The 23572-nt window shown below is 39.9% G+C and overlaps 1 protein-coding gene across 1 annotated transcript; it reads right to left on the bottom strand.

Annotated features, from left to right (window-relative positions):
• Positions 1–23164, bottom strand: HSPH1 (heat shock protein family H (Hsp110) member 1). Its single transcript, XM_032194773.1, has 18 exons — positions 22957–23164; positions 22644–22701; positions 19394–19534; positions 17541–17663; positions 16463–16562; positions 13144–13277; positions 12465–12709; positions 11409–11637; positions 10382–10488; positions 8296–8429; positions 5894–6099; positions 4984–5115; positions 4088–4225; positions 3534–3659; positions 2918–3025; positions 2688–2807; positions 1412–1573; positions 1–865 (listed from the first exon to the last, which is right to left on the bottom strand). Exons 1-18 carry the CDS (start codon positions 23061–23063, stop codon positions 665–667), a joined length of 2571 nt encoding a protein of 856 aa, XP_032050664.1. The 5' UTR covers positions 23064–23164; the 3' UTR covers positions 1–664.
• Between the last annotated feature and the right edge of the window lie 408 nt (positions 23165–23572).

Genomic DNA, 23572 nt, shown 5'->3' with positions numbered 1-23572 from the left:
TACCAGTAAAATGAACTTTATTTTAAAGCTCATTAAAAGGCTTCACAATAACACTAACAGAATTAGCATTTCCTTCATTTTATATACCCCACATGAAAAATGTATTGTTTAGCAAGAGACGAAACGTAAGCGTTTCTGCATGCTACTAACACATTTCACCATCTTATTGTCTGATAAATGCTTTGGACTGCAATAACCAAAAGCCTTAGAACAGAAGAATTTATTCTGGAAAGTCCTTATGAACGGGACAGACACTGGCTTTTTATTGACATACCCAATCAGATGTCCAGATGAAAGAAAACTACCTTGGCATCTACAAATGCCTACGAAGGTTTCGATTACAACCTTTTGAAGGAGCAGTATATTTCAGAGCAAGGGCTTCTTTTCATCTTTAGTGATGCAAATGGTTAAATACTGCACAGAAGCTTAGTATGAACTCACAATTCCACAGGAATCTGAAAGTTACCAAGGCAATTTTCCTTTTAGGATAGTCATGACCAACACTATTACTATTCTTTCCTCCCATAACACAACATATTCCAGACAAGTTAAGAAAAAATATAAATAGTTCCCAAAACAATGCATTCCCACCCCCCCCAATCACATACGACAGCAAAAATATCTTCTGTCATGGGATGAAATAACTTGCTGCAAGTGCTGTGGTTTAGTCCAAGTCCATGTTAACAGTGCTTTGATCACTTGGATGACATTCACCATTTTGTTGAGGCATTTCTGAATTTTTGTCGTCTTCCCCCATGTCTTCAGTTTTATAATCGCTCCGTTCATTCAAGGGGTTTTCCTCCTTCGGAGAGTCAACTTTTGGTTTTGGTTGGGTCACAATGGGCTCACAGACATTGTTCAACTCCTGAAAGAGCGAGAGGAAAAAGTGTGCTCAAAATATGCATTAAGGACACAGCTTCACTAGTGTCAAGAATCCTGTGCCTCAAAAGCTGTTTTAAAACTTGCTTATTTGTTTCCCAAGTACAAACTAACAAGTATATATTGTACCCTGAAATAAAATAACAGATTTACGTCTCAAAGTTCAGTGGGCAAAGATCTTCACTTAAGATTTTCAATGTCATGTGTGATTGTTTTCTTTCTTGGTTTTGCCTTTTTTTTTTTTTAAAGAAAAGATTTTGTACCTTTCAGCCATTCTGAAAAACAATCTGAGTTTTTAAGGTGACTGAAAGACAATGCCAATAGCTCCACAAAATTATTAACAGTATGGCACAGTTCCTCTGCTTTCTACTCAATCTCAGTTTGTCCACACTTCCACCCTTTCAGAATACTGGAGCAGTCAGGTGAAATAAGAAAGGAAGGGGTGGAGGGAAGAGGCAAGAAATCAGTCTAGCTTTTTATGCTAGCCTATCTTCAGAAATGGCCTCTAAAGTTAGTTTTTTATGGTACTTACTTGTAGCTTTGCCTTAATTTCACTTGAACGCACAGCTGGATCCTGATCTAAGCTCTTCTTAGCCTGTGCACTCACAGCATTGTTCATCCACTCTACCACCTCGCTAACACACTTCTCTACTTTCATCATTTCCATTTCATCAATATGGATGTATTTTTCATCCTGCAAAGGTACACATTTTTTATTAGTTAATAATGTCAAGTTCAGTGGCATCAAGTTACAAGAATATCCCAGTTATTTACAGATTATCTTCATTGATTTTCAAAAAAAAGTCATCAGCAAGTTAGATATGCTACATGAGACAAGAAGTACATACAAAAATAAAGTTTCCTTTGTTCAATATTCAAATAGGAAAGTTAGTTCACAGAGCAAATACAGACTTCAAAGAAGTTGCCAATAAAATAACACAACATTCTTAGCACTTCTTGCTAAGTACACCCTCCTTCCCTTCTTGAGAATCTTACACAGACCCCGAGCAGCTAAGAACATGCCATCCTGCTGTACATAGAAAGCGTTACAGAGTTGTTCAACTCTGAGCCTCAGAAACAGTCACACAATTAACTGATACCAGGGCACTAGACCTATTCTGCAGCATCACCCATGACTTTTGCTGGGAATTCAAAAGATGGATTTGATGTACTTAAACATACTGTATTCATTAATATTAATTTCAAGACTATAAAACTACTGAATAATTTAACTTAATGCTAATTTTGCAATTATAGCTGTGAATACAGAATTATTTGTTGCAAATCTCAAAGTTATTTTGGGTGTTGTGGACTGCCCCATTAAAACTCGAGGACTAAATTTTTCAGAGGCAGGCATGCTTATCAAGAAAGTATCTTCAAATAGCACTGGCAAAAGAAACACGTACACAAACATGCACGATGTTTTAGTTTCTCCCAGGTAGCTTTTATACTAATGCTTCTCAGCACAGTGCCATACCCATATTCTTGTTCCCAATAGAATGGAAAGAAGAGCACAACTCTAAAGAAGTCAAATTAGCCTTTAAAACGTTGAGAATCAGACCAGTCTAATCACTCTTCCTCTTTTAAGAACGTACGTTTTGGCCTGAAAACATGGAGAAGCATCAAGCAACTGAAAATGATGCACTGTGTGAGTTTTTGTTGTGTACTAGGAAACATTTGTGGTGTTAAATTGGTGACCTACAAAACCAAAGACTGCAGCTAATCTGAGAGAATTTGAAACCTCTGCCAGCTGGTGGGCCTCAGTGAAACCCTATGTGGTAAAAGGAAGGTACTTCGAGGCCACATACCTTATTCCTGAATTCCCCAGCTATTGTGGCATAATACTGGAGCCTGTGTCCCAGTTCTTCTAACACCTTTGGTCGTTCCTCTGCTTCTTGATAGCGCATTTCAATTGGAGTACCTAATTTCTAGAAAAAGCAATTCCCGTGCATTACATATTTCATTAACATTGTTTACATTGTTTCCTGTAGTATTTTGGAAACTTTGCTTTTCACTTCGGGCATAATAACAGACCTACCTTTAAATCCTCCAGTTTGTCTACATACACCTGCTTAGCTTCATCCTCGCCCTCTTCATACAGCCAGCCTTCTGTCTCTGTTAGGAGTGCAGAGAAGCTTTGAAGATCCTGTGTGTCAATATAAATCAACATGTCAAACACCAAAATACACACCAATTGGCTATGCTAGTACGCTGGTAAATATAAACAATTATTGGCCTCCTACATAAACATTTCTTTTGTCTAATTAAGTTCAATAAACCACACCAGCTTTTGAACTGAGAACACACACCTGCAACATAGGCAGCATTTACAGCCACTTGCCTTGGGCTAGGCCAATGATTGGGCTGCGATTTTAATTCATGGTTTTACCTGTGAATTCAACACAGCTTCCCTTTCTAGTCAACAACTTTACTTGGAAGCAAAATAAGTTCTGTTGCAAAGGGAGTGAAGTTGTTAGGGATACACACTATTTGCTAAGCCTGACCCTAATTCTGGATCAGCCCCAGCCATTATTCAATGGAATTAAGATTTCCAGTTATTTCCATGATAGGTGGGTGATAAAGCTTGACCAAGGAATACAGAATAGATATTTTGTGTCAGTATTTAAAGAGAAGGTGCTGAAACTATAACCTACCTTTTCACAAACAAACTTCTCATATGGTCCAGACAATTTGTCCCTGAACTCATACACATATTCCTCCACTGCATTCTTGGCATCATTTCTCTCTTTTTCCAGCTTGTCTTGCATAATCATCTTACCCTGTGTAATCACAGAAAAAATATTTTAATTAAAAATACCTATATTCAAATAGCTTTCTAACAAGCACGGGTGGTGTAAAACACCCAAATCTCCCACAGACCTTAGCTCACATTAGCTTCTGGAATTCTCTTAACTACCAAGTAGACTCACCTGAAGAAACAGAATGTCCTTTTCTAGGTTACAATAGCTTGAACCAATCTGTGATTTCATTCCATGCACCAGTTCTCTGAAACTATCGTTATAAACAACACTCCAATCTTTTGTTAAGATTTCTCAGTTGTGCTAAAGTTGGACAGTTATTAGCTCACTTTAAGTTAGCTGAGTTTACCCTCTAGGGTTACAGTAAAGTATCAGACATTGCGCCTTGAAGAGCAGACAAGTGGTTAATAGCTGCAAACAAGAAAACAGTTTAAGCCCCACTAACTCACCTCTGTTTCAATATACATATTGAGGAGATCTTTTCCTAACTGCCAAACCAAGTTAGCTTCAATAGGCAGTTCCACATTCTTCACCTTTATCTTGGGTTTTTTAGCTTCTGGAGGCTGATCACCTTTCTTCTCATTTGTCTGAGTTGGAGAGAAGAAAAATAAGATAATATTCCTGACTTCCTTCTGATGAATTAACACGATGATGATAGAAACATTCATGGGGAAGAACATGCAGAGATTTTCTGTTTTCTTTGAGAATCTTGAAAATATACTTGCATGGCACTTTCCCTTCAGGCAGCCCAGCTCTCATCCTAGCCTGTTTCCAGTCTATTTCACAGCAAGTACTGAACAACAGCAAGGACATTTCCCAGATATATCATCTATTTGCAGGTTTTTCCAGAAGTACCCCTCTACAGCTTAACACTTCACTAGTGGTGCTGACAGCAGCAAGATTTTAATCCAAAAACACTTTTCATCTTACATGGATGAAAGGAAACTACTAGCAATATCATGCAGGCACATGTTTTTCACATTGATTATCTCCCCTTCCGTTTATGAGTTCTTAATTCCAGCTTCTCTCAGCACACCTAGTAAGTTGGCCTCTTAACAGCTGTTAAATTGAAGTGTCTGCACCTCAACCAAATTAGCTACAGAAGACTGCATAAAGACAGGGAAGTGGTAGAGAGGGACTTACTTCTTGCAGGATTTCTTTTGCAAACTCTTTATGAAAAATCATCACAAGATATACAGATTATTTTTCATAATTACTAAAAGGTTTAAAAGTGAAAAAAGGTTTTGAGTACCAAGTTCCTTATTTTTTTTCCCTGGAATATTACAATTTTAAATGCCACCATTATACAGTATAACATTTTCAACAGAGTTAAAGGGTCACTCACTTTCTTGACATCTGGGGTTTTGTTTTCTTCAGAGGGAGGTTCTGATGAAGGGGGAGACTGTGACGTTTGCTGACCATCAGTTTGTACCTGGGACTGTGTTCCAGCCTCACTGTTCTCTTGCTGGATATTTTTCTGAAATGAAAGCCCAGGCACAAAGGATGTAGAAGGCATGTGCACTTGAATTTAATCAAAGTTACAGGGCACCACTTCTGATGCACATACTATACCAAGTGCCCTAGAAAACATTCTGTGCACACGCAGACACACACGCTTTAACTGATACAGACTAGGAATAAGATAAGAAGGACCTGGTGAAAATGCTACCTACCAGTGCCACCCTGGCAGTACAATACTTGCGTGTGTGCATTCTACCACTTTCTTTTTAAAAAGTGGCTTTTAATTTGAGTCATAGCTTAAGGTTTCTTCCCCCCTCAGAAAAATATTAAAGCATCAAGTCCACCACGTTATTCCCCACTGTTCCCCTTCCCATCAATGCTGTAAAAACTGGTCCAATTTTCCCTTCCATGAGAAGTTCTAAAACTTCACTAATACAGAGGATTACGCACAAATCCTTTTGACACAGAGAACACGGATGACTAACAACCCAAACCAAGTTTTCCTATCTGGAACACTCCGATAACTGTATCAGCTGTAAGCAACCCCACACCCTCAAGCAACCTGCTTCCTGCCATTTGGCATTCTCCCTGAAAAGTAAATTTAAAATCCACATAATTTTTAAGATGGCAGTGATTTTCTCCTTTTCTGATAAGTGTTTTTTCTAACAGCTATGCACATCTCAAAATTAGCCTCATTTTGCATCCTTAGATTTTTTTTCCTCTTCCCAAGTATGTAGCAGCAGGACACATTTTCATCAGCAAGGATATTCACACACAAGAAAGTGTTAACTCACATCATTTGAATTTTCAGCAGGCCTCTGGTCCTGGGTTTCCACTTCAGTCTCAACACCAACATCCTCACTATCTTCACTTTTAACTGGTTCTACCATGGATGCAGTGGACACACTGAAAATGCCATGAGTATTGACACGGACTTTCACTTTGACTTTAGACTTCTCTCCATCCTTCTGGGCTGCCACATTCTGGATAACATACCTACCTAGAAATCAAACGAATCACAATTCACACAGTGGAACAAAATAGGTAACATCACAGAGCTAGAAAAATACTTCCTCTTCCACACAGACAAAAAAGTATTTGACCACACCACTAATACCTGTGCTAATATCATGGTCCCTCAATTAAATAAGTACTATGAAATACAAAACAAAAACATTATTGTTCCATCAGTTTTACCTTCCAAATACAAAGGCATAACATTGTCATCACCTAGGGTAGGTTCTCCTGTCACTAGTTATACAGAAACATGGAATAAATACGGAAAGTAAAAGCTTGCTCCCCTTGCTTGTGTTACCTGTGATGCTACCATGGAATGAACAAAAGCTAGAAAGATTTAATCTAATGCCAGTGCTGTGGTATGTTGACCTACAACACAAGATATAACAGTATTTCTAGATTTCTATAGATTTCTATAGATTTTCTTTTATAAGTATAATTAAAAATGTCTTTTCAGCTTTTCATCCATATAGGTCTCTCATGATCTCTTACTCTAGGGAGAAGTGAAATTGTTTTGTAGCTCCCGCAATGTTTGAAATTTTGAACTAAGAAGCAGACAGTTAGCTTAACAATATACAAAAAGCAAGATCAGACACTCAAAAGAACAGACTTGTTTTCCTTCCTATTATATGTATATCACAAGAACAGTGACCTGAGATGATGCTTTACTGATATCCTCATTGGCTGGATACACACACGCACATCATCAGCAGATCTGATCCTTATGCATATAATCTTTTATCAGCTTACTTTACAGACCAAAGAATGTAATCCCCTCTCTTGTAAATCCAATAACACTGCAGTTGTGACCTGTCCTCTTTCAGTAGTCTCATCAGAGCTACTGACTCACCCATTAGGGCAACTGACTCTGTTCTGAGCAAAATTAATTGGTGAATAAGCTGAAACCAATCTGATTTTCAAAATCCACACTCAGTTGCAATAAAGGAGTTAAACATCTCATTTGTTAAATCCATATAAGTTGAAATCCCACTACTAGTCTTTACAGGAATAGCTAACATGAAAGGAAGTCTGTCATTTCTGGAACTACAAAATACTGAACTGGCTTCTAAGACAGTGTTTGAACTTTGTGCTCTCAGTGAGCCAACCAGAGAAGGTGGTTCAGTGTAGGGAAAAATAACTGATTTTTCCTGCTGGGGAAGTTACAGGTGACTGAAAATTATAGGTGACTTTGTAGTACATTAAGTAGTAGGTGAAGTATTGGTAAATCAGACCGATGTTTCTGCCCTGTGCACTCTCCCAACCATATCAAGTTTAGTAGTTTATCTTCCACACTATGATTCTGGTGAAACTGTAAGTGTATTGTTAACAAACTGAACAGCTATATTATGAAATACCTAACCAATCAATAGCTCAGGGATAAATTATTTTCCTGAGTTTTGTCATTGTTTCTACCAGCCTGAAATACTGAAGTCTAAGAAGTAACCAGTGAACTTTCTAACAAAACCAAGCAATTACTTGACAATTCAACAACTTCTAGCTTAATTTTAACATGCAAAAATGCAACATCCAATTGCATGCTTAAAACTCCAGAGCAAGCACTTAATTGACCTATCTTTACCAAAAAAATATTTTTCTAACTGAATTATGAACTCCTCATACCTGTCATCACTGTAAATGTCGTAATTCGTCAAAAAGGATCAAAGACTGCTCACATTAGCAATAGGACTCAAATCAACGCCTTAGTCTTGCAGTTCCTACTGCTTAGCACTCAGTAAGTTTTAAGCAAAGCAGACTTATGTCACACCCAGAAAGAACAGAAAAAATGCAACATCCAGTAACAAGATATATTCTCTAGTTTCACTGCTCCTGTGTAACACACGTTTAAGTTCTCTACATAAAGGAGATATTTTTCAAGTGTTCCTAGACTGCTTTAGCAGAAGAGATCTTGCAATTCTCTCATTCTAGTCATGAGCATTCTGTTACAGTTGCCCTTCAGTTCACTATAGGAAGGAAGCAACTTTTGAAGCCAGACAAAATCCTAATTTGGTTACCTATGGAACAGAACAGTCGATAACTGAGTCCTCAAGAGACCAAGACCTAAATACATACATCACACAGCTTTACTGCAACACAGCACACCACTATTACAGAGCTGATTCAAGACCAACGTTGCTATCAAACAACTTAAGACAGCAACACTTCCAAGACAGCTACTTACCAATTTTTGTCTCTGGATACGGGACTCCAGTAGGATCAGAATAAAATGCTTCTAGCTCAAATGGACCTTTCCTGTAGAAGGTAAGAACTTTGGAGAAAGGTGCTGCATGATTCCTGCTGAACACTTCATGAACCCTATGATTAGGAAAAAAAAAAAATCACTTTTAGCACGATCTTTGAACTGAAAGACCTTGATTTAGCATCAGAACTCTTTTAAAAACACCACTATGCTTTGACACATTTACCCTTCTGAACAACTCCAAGATACTCCTCTACTGTACTGCAAGGAAAATAAAATACTGTTGTGTATTGTAATCAGATAGTATCCTGTTCTGCTAATTTTGAGTCTCAGAAGCAAGTAAGTTTAAGAAGTTTTAGACGTAGGTGGCAGTTTAGCAGCAGTCCTCCAAAATTTGTTTCCTCCAAAGACATTCTGAGTTTGGAATAGCATAATTTAAACCACAATTTGCACTGTTCCTCACTTAAGTCTCAAAAGGCTAATTATAGTCCCATTAATTCCTTACTCACTCAGCTTCTATGGCTCATTTGAGAACACTGACACCAGATTATTATTCATTCCCTGATATGACAGAAAGACAACTAGCTTTATTTTATGTTCTTCTTCTAGGTTCTGTCTGCCATTATGCCTGCCTGATTCTGATTTCCAAACATTTTTTTAATCTCCTATGAAAGCATCTCATCTAACAACCTCAGTGGGAGAAAACAAGAGCTCCACCTAGAATGGGAATCCAGAGTTTGCTCTCAGAAGCCTGTGACAGAAGAAACATGAAGTTCTGTGTTTCCACAAGAAATACAAAAGAGAAAGCTGAGTTACAGAGAACTTGAAGGAAAAAAGGAAAAAACAGCAAAAAAGAATATGAACAGCTACTCTAGTACTTTAAGCTCCCCAAAAGTTAACCTCAGAACTTCCAACATCTTAGACAGCAAGATGTATTTCCCATAGGCATGACACAGTTAATAATGTAGGTCACAGAATCACAGAATTTTCTAGGTTGGAAGAGACCTCAAGGTCATCGAGTCCAACCTCCAACCTAACGCTAACAGCCCTCCACTAAACCATATCCCTAAGCTCTACATCTAAACATCTTTTAAAGACTTCCAGGGATGGTGACTCCACCACTTCCCTGGGCAGCCTGTTCCAGTGCCTCACAACCCTTTCAGTGAAGAAGTTCTTCCTAACATCTAACCTAAAAATCCCCTGGCTCAACTTAAGCCCATTCCCCCTCGTCCTGTCACCAGGCACGTGGGAGAACAGGCCAACCCCCACCTCGCTACAGCCTCCCTTGAGGTACCTAAAAAGAGCGATAAGGTCACCCCTGAGCCTCCTTTTCTCCAGGCTGAACAAGCCCAGCTCCCTCAGCAACTCCTCGTAGGACTTGTTCTCCAGGCCCCTCACCAGCTTCGTCGCCCTTCTCTGCACCCGCTCAAGCACCTCGATGTCCTTCTTGTAGCGAGGGGCCCAAAACTGAACACAGTACTCGAGGTGTGGCCTCACCAGAGCTGAGTACAGGGGGACAATCACCTCCCTAGCCCTGCTGGTCACGCTGTTGTCAGAGTTTCAAACATGGCAATTCCAATAAATTTGTCTTATGAAGCCAGAGGAGTAAAATTTTTGCTTCTGTTTCTACCCATACACATAGTATCCATTTAAGTTTACAATGTTCATAGTGCATAATATTACTACAGAAACCAGAAGCTTGATAGATGTTAGGAACACCTTGGATAAAAAAGCCATAAAGAAAAATGGTATCAGTATACAACAGTTTTTGTAGTTCACTTTATATTTCAAAACCTGACAGATACAGGTAATGCGAGAGAGTATATTGCTTGTCAGTTCAAGTTTTTTTTTTTTTTTTTTTTAATCTTTAATGTATGAGGGTAGTTATGGCTAAAACTTTAACTCGTGCCTTTACAACAGAATCTCCACCATGAACGATCTGTGGTGTATGACGTACAAGGCTTTCTGCATCAGAGTGCCAAGAACCTAGTTTAAATGCAACCAAAAAAAGTTATCCTTTAAATGCGAAGGCTAAAAGTTTCACAGAACAGTAGTTTGAGCTACCTACCCTTCAGTGTCCTCTGCTTCTGTGTTCCACAACAGAGATATTGGGAATGGTGTAGCATCTGTCACAGAGAATTCTCTCACTTTAAAAGCTGGAGAAAGAATTGCACACTAAAAGAAAGAGATGCATTACATTACAGTTAATTAATTGCTCTAGCTCCTGCCCCCAACATTTTAACATATTTAAACACAAAAAGGAGAACTGCGGTGACTTCACTAAAACAGAGCTAGGTGAGTTGCTTGATTTCAATAGTCTGGTAAGAGAACACAGATATACATGTATGTTCCTATTTTTGAGTAAGCAACACTTTCAACCTTATTCTTACTGCAGCTTGTGAAAAAGGTAGCAGTCTAAAGGAATGACAGGACTGTAAAGAACAGAAGTGCTGCTTTACTTAGGTCTAAAGTTAATAAAAAATAAAACATTAGGCATGTATTTTACAGGTTCTACTTCCCTGCAGACAATTGATTGCTAGTGATAGAAAGCGATTAGTGGGGTCAAGAAACAAGTCAGAGAAAGAATCGAAATAAGGGAATGAGTAAAGCAGGGAATGAAGACAATGAGTGATTTGCCTGTAAAATATAGTTCATTGATTAGAATGTATAAAAATAATTTGGAGGTGACAGGGAAAATAGAATAAAAGTCAGTTTTGCATTGACAGAAAGCTTGATACCAGAAAATTCAGAGCTGCAATGTTCTAGGTTCTACATAGATCTTGTACACTTTATTGATAAAAACATCTCAGCTTGACATTGACTCTTAAATTCCACTCATTAGAAAAGATTCCTAGGCCCCTTCATCTGAAGAGAAGAGCAGGCTGCTTATAGAATACACCCAGCATCAGTACTTTAAATAAGCTGTTGTACCACAGAAGAGTACTCTGAATTCTTTAACAGCACAGTCCCATTAAAAGACTCAGTGAGCAATGTATGCACACTTAACCATTTCTCACAACTGCTTGGCCACCTCTTCAGACAGCACTCTCAGGAAATTTAACTTCTCAGTTTCTCAAGTGCTGCTGGTACCATACCTGCAGAGCACAGCCTCTAGCTATGGCTTCATCTGCATTCAGCGTTGTACTGACATCTTTGCCAAAGAATTTAGCAATCCTCTCTTTGACAGCAGGAATGCGCGTTGCTCCTCCCACAATCTCTACAGCAGTCACATCTTCCACTTTCAGCTGTGTTTGTTCCATTAATGAAAGCAGAGGCATCTCTATCCTTTGCAGCAGGTCAGCACACAATTCTTCAAACTGAGACCTAAGAAAAGAAATGTCAACCACACCATGACTGTCCCCTCCCCTTAAGATTTTCTGGTATTTGTTTCTAAACTGATTTTGATTTCTGATCAGGTTTATTAACTACTCTACAAAAAGACTTGAAAAGCTAAGCCCCTGTGAGCAGGCTGAAGTGACAGCCAGCAACAAGGCAGTACATGAACAGCTGCTTACAGATTTTCCTACGCTGCTATCAATGTAGCTAACATAGTAAGATGAAGGTATTGTTTGGGCAGGCACTGTATGTTTGCCTCTAAGCAGAGGTTACAGATAAGAGTGCAGAAAACACTCATGCTTCCTTTACAAAGAAAATCTGTTTCGTAAATACTGGAGAAAAAAACACTCACTTGACAGCAGTTAGAAGATTAGCAGTGCAGTGACTACAAATGAAGTTGTGCCTGTGAGTGCATGCAGGAGAGATGCACAGGGAAAGACTATTTACACCCTGGGCATAATCAAGTCACCCCCAGAAGTGCCATTTCTGTCCTCCATTTCTCTCCCAATATCCACAGTTCAGTAAAAGCAGAAAAAAAAAAAAAAGGAGAGCTTGAATTGTTTCTATCTTACGAGCAGTATGGGATTTAGGTTACCTAAAATATACTGCAGACCTAAATAGCCAACCCCCCGCCCTGGTTTGCATGCATCAACTCATGGTTTTAAGTGTGCCATTTTACAGGAAGAACAAGCTTCTTACGCATGTATTATCACACTGAAAACAAAGGCTGAAGCGTAGTGCTCAGCTATCAGAGCTTAGTTACTTTAACACTTAGAAACTCAAGCAACAACCTAACCATCTCCTATAGAGCTCACCTGTTCATTTTTCCAGATACATCAGTATCATTCATGAAGCACTCAATGTTTAGGGGAATGTCTGTGCTATTAGAACTCATCAGTTTCTTCAGCTTCTCACACTCCTGATACAGACGAAGAAGAGCTCGAACTTTCGATTTTGGATCCAGTTTGTACTTCGTTTTTATTTCTGCACAGAAGTAATCTACCAACTTTGCATCAAAGTTCCTTCCACCTAGGAAAGGGTCAAACGCTGTGCCAAGTACCTGGTTTAAAGGACACAATTAGTTTAACACTCAACAGAAACCAAAACGGTAGTCTTTCAATAACAGCAAGCATTTGTTTTGAAAAAGGTGAGGGGCAAGTCAGCCTGTGTTTGGCTTAAGTATTTATATAACCACATCTGTAAAAAGTTGCTTTTCAATTTTACAGGGGAAGTAAACCTCAGGAGGTGACAATCCTAAGTACTCACAATTTTAATCCATCCACTTAGTTTAAGAGGTAGTAATTACACTACGTATCTCACATCGGTGTATTACAGAGCAATTTACAGCCTCCATTTAAAGTCATCCTAATGAAGAATACTGATAAAATCTTCTTTGCACCTCAAATGCAAGAATTATTTCAGAATTTTAAAAACAGGTTTATACAGCTGATTCTACTGTCTCAGAAGTCTTTCATCTTCATTTAATCTTACTACCTTTAGTTTACTCTTGTTGAATGCACAGGCTGATACTTGAAACGCAGAATGTCCCATATCAACAAACACAACTATTCGTGGCTTCTCTTCAGGTGCTGGAAGGTCTTGTTTATAAATTCCATAATTCAGAGCCACTGAAAAAAAAAAAAAAGAGATATCAATGTAACCTCTGGTTAGTCTACAATTGAATGCCATCACATCCCTGCAAACATTAAGCTACAGAATGAAGAGCAGCCAGGAAAGACATTCACCTATGCAAGGTCTTTCCTACATGAAAGCTTTACTCCATTAACATGGATGCTGTAGGACCCAAGAAGCAAGTCCTTCCTCAGTCACATGTATGCTCTGTCCCTAAATGTTTAAGCATGCAAAACTAAGAATCCATGAGCCTGTTTGAAGGGTTAATCTCCTTTGATCTGTTTACTAACAGCTCAGTTTTTAGTGTCTCATAGTAATCAAAGATGCAGAGTGCTTTAATAAGAAAAACCCAGTTTTGAATTTAAAAAGCATCTCCCAGGCATGAAGGTCATGACTTGGAATGCTATGAATGGTCAGGAGAGGCTGCAAAAGGGAACAATCTCAGTCTACACAGAGCATCAGGCAGGCAAAAGTTGTGAAGTGCTGCGGAAGTGTGGAACAGAAGCCAGTGTGGCATATAAACACAGGGTGATACAGTCAAAGGACAGAACAGTAACAGTTTTGCTGCAGCATTTTGGATATATAGCAGTGTCACAGTGAGGCGGGAGGCTGATGCAGTAATTAAAGAAAAATAAAGGCCTAGAGAGTTTCACCTACACAGTTATGTAGGAAAGGCTCAGATTTTGGCATATGTAAATGCACATTCTCACATTTTCTAGCCAGAAGAAACCCCAAACTGAAGATAATAGGCCAGGCTCCTAGCCAGATTATCAGGCAAGAGAATTAGAACATTAGCGAAGGTGGTTAGGAAGGCAGAGAACACATACTCTGAGGAACAATGCTTTATTACCACACTGACACCTTCTCATGTAAGGAGGAAGGGACACTGGCTCACTAACTTCCTTAATCTGGATCTACTGGTTTTGATGTGACTATTTGGAACAAGTTCAGCCTCATTTCCCATTGATCAGTGGCTTGAGACTTATGGATTCTGGTGTCCAATAAAGTTGCCCTGCACTTTGTACACTCATTCTCATCTGTGTAGATTCCTTGGGAGTCTATAAATTCTAGCCCCCCCCCCAATCAATCCCTCCCACAGCCAGGTCATGAACAGGTGCTTAACTAAACCCCAACTATATTGCATGGAATACATCCAAGTGCTATATCCTTGAGATCTAGATTTGATTGAAATGTGAATGAACAAGACCAACACAGTGTTTGTATTTTTTTGAGCATGCTGAACAAGTTACCTTTGTTCCCAAGTCAAGTCTTATGAAGAAAATCACAGAATTTGTCTCTTTAGAAAATACAAAGTTTTTTATTTTCTGCTCTACTATAACTAAGGACCCCACCCCCCACAGATATTATCAAAGACTGTAACACTTAAAATTAGAAAGTGCTGGACAGTACTCAGTAGCCTTACTAGGTAAGGAGAAGAAAATGAGAAATGCTTTGTTGTACAATAAAGGAAAGCTGCTGGTACTAAGATGAAAGATCTACATTTTTGTGAATTGCTCATTCCAGTGGCAAAGCTTCTAAGGATCCTTACTAAAAAGTATACCTGATGTGGGCTCCCCACTTACCCAGCTCAAGAATTCACATTATCACATTTCCTAGAGCACTCTTTGCTATATAAAGAATTAAGCTAAGACTAGATGATGGAAACAGGCACATACGGCTTCTATAATGATACTGTCGGATTTGCTCTTCATTAGGTGCAAATACATTGCATTCAACATAAGAGTCATACTGACCAAGCATCTATGTTTATTCGGAATCTTATGCTTTACCAGATACTCATCTGAAAATTATTACAGAAAAACTTTAAGATACCATTCCATCAATTTCTGTCAAAAATTACTTACACCCTTAAAATTATCTTCCTTAGAGGAAGAGCAGCTGACATTATCTACCCAGAACTGTGCAAAGCATTTGACACTGCCCTGCATGATATCCTTGTCTCTAAATTGGAGAGACATGGATTTGATGGATGGACCACTAAGAATGGAATCAGCTGGATGGTCACATTCAGTGTTCTGGTCAACAGCTCAGTGTCCAAGTGGAGAACACTGATGAGTGGTGTTCCTCAAGGGTCAGTATTGGGACCAGCACCATTTACATCTTCACTGGCAATACAGACAGTGGGATCAACTGCACCCTCTGCAGGTTCACTGGTGACACCAAGCTGGGTGGTACAGTCAATACTCTAGAGGGAAAGGACACCATCCAGAAGGACCTGGACAGGTCTGAGAGGTGGGCCTGTGAGAACCTCATGAGGTTCAACAAGCCCAAGTGCCAATACAGCTGGGTGGACTGCAAGCAGCCCTGAAGAGAAGGACTTGGTGGTATTGGTTGATGAGCAGCTCCACGTGAGTCAGCGATGTGCACTTGTAGCCCAGAGACCTACCATATCCTGGGCTGCATCAAAAGCAGCGTGGCCAGCATGGCAAGAGGTGACTCTCCCTCTCTGCTCTTGTGAGACCCCACCAGGAGCCCTGTGTTCAGCTCCGGGGCCCCCAGCATGAGGAGGAAATGGAGTTTTAGAGCAAGTCCAGAGGAGGGCTAAGGATTATCAAAGTGCTGGAGGAAAGTAGTACTAATCAGGAAACAAGTGCTAATCATTACAATATTTAAGAAGTAGACCCCAGATGCAAACAGGGAATGTAGGAAAACTTAGAATAAGAACATTTGTTTTAAGAAAACACCAGACAAGCTCTTGGTTATGCCAATGCATTTTTAGAGTCCTTAACACATTAGCAGGAGGAAATCAATTCCCAATTTTTGTTTTAAAACCACAATTATACCAACAAATACTTTGGAAGTTAAAAAGTATTAACAATTAATCAATGAATTTCTTTTAAGAGTGCCTAGAACCCACAACTAGGCATTGTAGGTTTTCTTCCAGGAAATACAGATGCTAAACTAATTTGACAAGTAGTCCAAGCACATGCAGCAACTCCTAAGTACATCCTCAGGGACATAACCACCACTAAAGCTTTCTCTCTTCTACCCCTTCACACAAGACATTAATACGGAAGATGCAAAATAAAGAGAAGAGAAACAGGTGTTTAGAATGTTTGTTGCATGTCCAATTTTTAAAGCCAGCACTGTTTCCTGGAGTAACTACATACACCTGCTGCCATAGGCACACTTTGAAGAAACTGCTGTCTTCTGTACTTACCAGCTGTCATATCATTCATTAATCTAAGACAGTTTAATCCAACAATCTGGGCTGCATCCAGAACAGACCTCCTTTCAGCATCTGTGAAAAATGATGGAACCTGAAGAAAGCAGGTGAGAATGAGAAGTTAGTAATACCAGAAAATGAGACAGACTGTTAATCTGAAAGCATTCATAGAAATTGTATCTATTCCTCATCTTCAAGAATGGGGCTCACTGCAAGTTTTAAACATGTAACTAGTTTGCTGAACCAAGATTTTAAGTACTCTACTCAGTCAAGCTGAGATTAAATTAAACAAACATCCACTATTTTAAATGAGCATACATGAGCAAGAAGCAATTGAATTATTTATATACAAATACCAGGGACCATAAATACTGGTGCAAAATATAAAACAAGGTGTTATGGAGATAGAGACAGAATCTGCCAATTAAGTGATACAGAGAAACTGCTTTGGCCAAAATGACTTCAGACAAGTGGTAAGATTCTGAAGGAGTACATTGATAATTTGCTACAGATCTCTCTCATCAGCTTTGGACAGTGACCTGTGATGTCTCAGATATCAAGTAGACAAACTCTTCTCAACAGACTCAAATACTTATAGATACAACAGGAGACAGATTTGTTCAATCAGTGAACACAGAGGCAGATGGTATTTTATACTTTAGAATGGAATGACTGTTCTTGATCTGAGATAGTTCTCTTGTACAGTCACATTGAAAAAACAAAGTTAATTAATTTCATCTGCCAGAGGGTAAACTTTGATAAATAAAGGTATCTTTGAGTGTGCTTAGTCATGGAATGAAGTTGCAGAAGGGTAAACAACTGGATCAGGGGCATTCTTTGTCCCAAAATTCACACATTTCCTAAGGGAATGAGTTCATGAACTGGCTCAGGGACTGGAATATGGAAGTAGCCCTGGGACTTCTTTAAGTCAGAAGCTCTAAAGCTAGTTAGGATTAATCCCTTTGTAAGCACTTATCTGGTGTTCTTTTTCAGTATACATGAATAGAAACAAAATGTCCTCAATAGTGGAAGTTTAAAAGACATGATGTTCCTGCACACTACAATTGCTTACAGAAATAACACAGTCTGTTACTGGCTTTTTCAGGTTACTCTCCGCAGTCTCCTTCAATTTAGTCAACAACATAGCTGAAATCTGCTCCACACTGAAGATATGCTCCTCATCCATGTACATGACCTGAATAGAAGAAATAGGGAAAGTAATACCATCATTTCAATGGGAAGAAAAATTAATTTTGCTAGGCTGACTAATAATTTAACCTTGACATGCTTAATTAGTTTATTATAGAACTGCAATTTACAATTTACCAGTTAGATGTCTACAGAAGCAATAATTACATTTTCAGATTTAAAACACTGAAAACAGCATCAATATTACAGATGAAGAAATTAACTTGAGTTTATAGTGATTTTAGAAGTGATTGAGCCTAGAACAAATAAGGCTGGGTCACATGTCATGCCAGACAGTAAAGTCATTAATTTTTATTTATTTTTAAAGCTATCAACTACAGAAAAGTCCCAAACTACCTGCTCTTTCCTCCTGACACTTGTATATGTCTGCTCAAGACTTGTGCAGCTCTTCTGTTAGAAGCTCCTCAACAGTTCACATGAATCAACTAAAAACTTAAGATGAAGCTCAGCAAAAAGTTTAATTTCTTGGTAAGGGAACAGTACAAAAATATTACTGAATCAGTCTCCTGGGTAATAATGCCAATGATTGGGTGAGGGAGCACGTAACAACTGATTCTTGAAAGCAGTACTTGCCTTTCATCCACATCATTCCAATGGGAAAAAAAACAAAGCATTTCACTTTTAGCAGAGAAACATCCCAGTCTTACCAAGTAAGACAGACTGAATCAGTTCTTAAAACTTATTTTTTGCAGTTAGAGTGAAAAAAAAGGCAAAAAAAAGCTACTGATTTGCTCTGCAAAGACTGAGGAAAAAAGAAGAGATACCAAGTAGCACTGTTCTCTTACTACACTACACTTCCACTTACATAAAAGACTCCTACATGCACTTTAAAGGAAAACATTAATTTCTGTCTGCAATGCACATTAACATCACAAGTCACAATCAATATAAGAAAAGGTACCTCCTCTTTTCAAAAAGCTCAACTCTCCTTCCTTACATTTCTTTTAAAGCATGATCTCTTATGCAATCTGTTCATTACCAAGGCCTGATTCTATGCTCAAGTTTTGAGGCATTAGTTCAAGGTATAAAGAAAAGCAGCAAACAAAATGCACAGCCTTAAGTAAGCCAGGGTCTTCATTAGTGAAGCAGTATTACATGTGAAGTTACAAGGCTTTGTTATTTTTGTACACTTTTGTACATGAATCTAATGCTGATTGCACCTATCCTATGAAAAGCTGACATTTTACCACTGAACTTGTAGCATAAGCAAGACTCAGACCCAGACTGAGTTGTAACTGGCCAGTTACAAGTCAAGTAACTTACAGGATACCAAACAGTCCTAAAGGAAATCACTCACTTATAACAATTCTAAATCAAGTTTCACACTACTTTATAAGGAATATGTAACCATGTAATTAGACTGTAGCAGTGCATTCCACACAGGAGTGACAGAAAGGTTAATACTTCAAAGTAAAGCCATACAACCTTGTAATTATCTTAGCAGTTCCTCCACTGTAACGTTTGAGCTGGATGTACAATTTGCCAACAGGGAAGCTCGTATTTCAGCAATTACTTGCAAATGAATCTTAATTTGATACTTAACATGCACTACTTAAAGATCAAGCTGGCTATTCATACAAGAGCTCCTCTTCAAGAGAAAGGTTAAAGAAAACCTTTAGGGTAATGAAAGGAAGCTTGCATTTTGCTGACTAGGCATTGAAATGTAAACTTTCCCATGTAGATGTAAAACCAAGAAGAGTTATACCACAAACATACCTTTACTCCAACTCCACCATTCTTCATAGGAACTAGATCATAACTCAACTTCTCTTTTTCCTTTTGAACAAAAGGATCATTAAATGCGCGGCCATGGAACCTCTTGAAGTTAGATACTGTGTTGTGGGCATGAGTGATTTGCTGCAAGAAAACACAGGACATTCAGAAATCTCTTCTTCATCAGCCTGCAACATTCAGTGCTGCTCTATATACCCCCCAGCATCACACATTTTAAGAAAATTTCACTTACCACATCAGTTTCTATAGAACCTGTAATTAGTATCTGGTACTTAATACTAACTTACACTAACTCATTACTACAGAAATCTGACTCAGAGGGCTACATGCTTACAGACCATCATATATTATTTACTATAAATATCATAAAAGTATCTCTAAAACCTCAAAACAATAAGGTGAGCAGTAATATGATTTTATAGTGCCCATTCTTTAGTCATCTACTTTAGATGCAGTTCAAATAAATGAAGAAGAGCCAGTTCCCAAGCATCTGCCACATCTGTGAACTGGTACTCCAACACCAGCCAGCTCACCTCCAGCTAGTCACAAATTGCCATCACATTAAGCACACAGAACTATTCATTCCATTATTAGCTTCAAGACAATCAGCCTCCTCATTCATTTCAACGCTTTTTTTTTCCTTCAGCTCTTCTTAAACCAGGTGAGCTCCCCATTCACATTCACCTAGCAGTCCCTTAAATTCTTACAGCAGACCATAAAAGGACACTGTTCATAGACACAGTGAGAAGCATGAGACACTATTTTGGTCCCAATGTCAGTTTAAAGTACACACTGAACTACAGCATGAGCTGCCCACAGAACCAACTGACCAAGAGAAACATTCTTTATCAGGAATACAATGCAGAACAGAAAGCAGACAGCTAGACTGTCCTAAAAGAGATACAGCACAGATCTCAAAGTAGAATGAAACCCATTCTTTTGGAGAGAAACTAAAAGCATGTTCTTCTCTAGAATAGCCTTAGGCAGGCACCAATGGACTACATAACAGTGAGTCAAATGATGAACATTTTTCTAGCTTTCACTACCTTCAAAGTATCAATTTCCCATTGCATAAAAAAAATCCATCATGGAATTAAAGAATTCAAGCTACATCTCATACTAGAAAGCTATGAAACTACAAGAGTTCTCCAACAGAGCAGCTCCCTAACAAAGAATCCAGCCATATCTGTACTATTAAAGACAAACCTTCAAAAAGCTGTGGGTGGGGAAATTTGTCACACCCAAATTTCCTCCTGCAAACTGTCCCTGGCTTATTCTAATCACCCAACAGTAATCAACAATTACTGGGAGGAACACTAGTTTGTACAGGCTGAAATCCTGCCAGAAACTATTCCAATACCGTAATGCAATAGAATATTTAAGTTGCTGTGTCCAAGACCATTTCCTGGCATGGCCTCATTTATTTGTATAGCCATAACCCCAGCGTACTTGAATGCTACGTAATTCATAGCTGTATTGTTGAAGAACATGCAAGCAAAAATAATTTTTATGTAGTGGGCAGAGAAGCACAAACACTCTGATGGCTTTTACAGCCTAATTTAGAATTACACTCACAGCCTTTTCCAAGAGAACGATCTTTAGATATTTTTAGAGTAATTGTATGCCATTAGATCTGTAGCATGTTTCAATATCTTCCTGCTTAGTCACAATTAAGAAAGAGAATTATGGTCTGTTAACTAAGATACTGCTCTCATCTGCAGTGCTATCTGACTTATTTAAGAGTAAAACAGTTCTCAGAGAATACATTCCAACAACAGCTCCTCAAGTTGGAAAAAGATCACCTCTGAGTATTATAAGCTCTCATATAGTCACACTGTTGAAGTCACTTGTCAACAACTTTTTTTTTAAATAGGAAACAGAAGGAAAGGGACCGCCTTACTCCTTGATTTTAGTAGCTAGTACACTCAAAGACACAGATGTAGCTCTCAGTTGCTCATGTGAAGGAACTCCCACTTTTACAAAAGAAACAATATACCTGCCAGACTGAACACTTACAGCAAGAAAAATAGATGCTCACCAAGCACAAAGAAAACATATTAATATACATTAAAGGTTAGTCTGAAGGCAACTGAACTCACAGGCATTCATCACTGGGAGCGCATTCCTTTAAAAGCAGTTTTAGAGACAGAATCTACTTCACTTTCAGCTTACTTCAACTCTTCAGCTGCACTTAACAGAGCACTGAAACACTCCCAAGAGCATCTACATAAGATTTACATCACTTGCTGTTTTGAGTAACAACTCATTTTTGCATGCAAGTGAATTGTTAAGTTTCTAATCAGTGGAATCACAGTCAAATAAGCAAAAGCACTGCTAAAATCAAGTTTATCTAAAGAAAAAACAGTTACATATTCACTATTTTATTCCAAACATTAACCTGTAACTGGAAGCGTATGCACAGATGCAAACATTTAAGCCATTCACATTTCATTGGCCATTCAAAATTAAGAAGTGAGATATTACAGGGGAAAAAAGTCTCCTTTAGTGTTCTCTCCATGGAAACCCACTGCAGTCCTTCTACTACAGGAGAGATCTGCACAGGCCAGCAGAGGCTGCAAGCTTGGTCTCTACCAGCAGTAGTTATGCAACAAGCCTCCAGTTCAGGGCTTGACAATACCTGAGGATTTATTTAACCACTACATTTAGTTACTCTGAGTCATGAGAGAATTTAGCTCTCCCTTTAACATGAAAATATGACTTCCATGAAGAAAGCATTCAGTATTTCTTCAGAACCCATTCAGAGCAGCTTAAGCAATAAAACTTGATGATTTATATTTTCAAAAAACCACACAGGCATTCACCTTTCAGTGGAAGCAAAGGCAGTAAGGTACCTTAATTACTTTAGGAACCTTCGGCAACACTTTCCTGTTCCGTATAATTTTAAGGAGCTCTATGCAGCAATTCAAAGGTTTTACCGTAAATGCAAGGAAAACGGTACATACAGGCATTAAGAACAGAAATATGATGCTCAAGCTGTCAGAAAGAGTGTGATCGGTTGAAAAATATTACTATTAATGAAAGAGAAAGCAGTGAAGTTCTAGCAAAGCCTCCCTGCATTTCTCTGAGGGAAGCACGGCACAGAGGGCAGGATCTGACAATGAAAATTAAGTTACTTGATTTTAAGTACCGGGCAGGGACTCTTTACACCCAGAAGTACTTGAGCAGCTTACTGCGGCTGTTTTAGAGTTGTGAGCGCCTGGAAGGGACCTACCTGGTTTTTAGCCGAGACGCCGATCGCTCTGTTCTTGGACCCGAAGGAAACCACGGAGCTGCAAAGAACAAGAGGCGGCTTAACTCGGCCCCCGGACCTGCTGGGGCGGCTTTTACCTTAAATCACCCTGATTTCGGTGGGGATTTATTAAACCAGGGGAGGGAAGGCAGGAGAGGAGGGACAAGCTGCCCCGTTCGCGGCACAGCCGGCCCGGCAGCACCCCCTGGAAGCTTCCAGCACCTTCCAGCCGTGAGGGGGGCCCCGCACCGCGCCCCCCATGTCCGCCACCCCCCCCCCCCCCCCCCGTACTCACGGCGTGCAGCGGTCGCTGAACTCGTTGGCCACCGTCTCGATGCCGCCGGCCCGCGCCACGGCGATGTAGCAGCTCTGGAAGCCCAGGTCGAAGCCCACCACGGCCATGGCCGAGGCGCGGTGCGGGCGCTGCGCGGGCGCGGAGGGCGGGAGGCGGGCGGGCGGCGGCGCCGCTTTAAATACCACAACGCGGCGAAGTTTCCAGAAGCTGCGGCGGCCGCTCGCCGGCTCCACGTGCGGCTTCCGCTTCCGCCTTCGGCCGCCTTCTCGAACGCTGCCCGCCAATCGGCGCCACCGGGGGAGCCGTGACGTCAGCGGTTGCCATGGAGACCGCGGACGCCGCCGGCTCGGAGGGGGGAGGGGGCGGGGTCAGGCGGGAAGGGGAGGGGCTGGGGGGGGAGAGGTTGCGGGGCGGGGAGCGCGCGCGGGGCGGGCCGGTAACGGCCGGGCCGAGGGTGGGGGCGGGGGCGGGGATCCTGCCTGATCCGTGGGGTTCGTGGCCCCGGGTGTCCCTGTGTGGAATCACAGAAACATTAGGGTTAGGAAAGCCCTCCGAGATCACCTGGTCCAACCATCCCCTACCACCCCTGTCACCCACTGAGCCATGTCCCCAAGCA

Source organism: Aythya fuligula, chromosome 1, assembly GCF_009819795.1.
Source record: "Aythya fuligula isolate bAytFul2 chromosome 1, bAytFul2.pri, whole genome shotgun sequence".
NCBI lineage: Eukaryota > Metazoa > Chordata > Aves > Anseriformes > Anatidae > Aythya > Aythya fuligula.
This window is presented reverse-complemented; position numbering and strand designations above follow the sequence as displayed.

What these genes read in the sequence shown, in the direction of transcription:
- HSPH1 (XM_032194773.1), bottom strand. Translation starts at nt 23,063, where the DNA reads ATGGCCGTGGTGGGCTTCGACCTGGGCTTCCAGAGCTGCTACATCGCC. An exon ending in CTGCTGAAAATTCAAATGAT is followed by an intron (nt 5,116 to 5,893) that starts GTGAGTTAACAC and finishes CTTTCATTTCAG; the next exon opens with AAAAATATCCAGCAAGAGAA. An exon ending in CTGGGGAATTCAGGAATAAG is followed by an intron (nt 1,574 to 2,687) that starts GTATGTGGCCTC and finishes GTACCTTTGCAG; the next exon opens with GATGAAAAATACATCCATAT.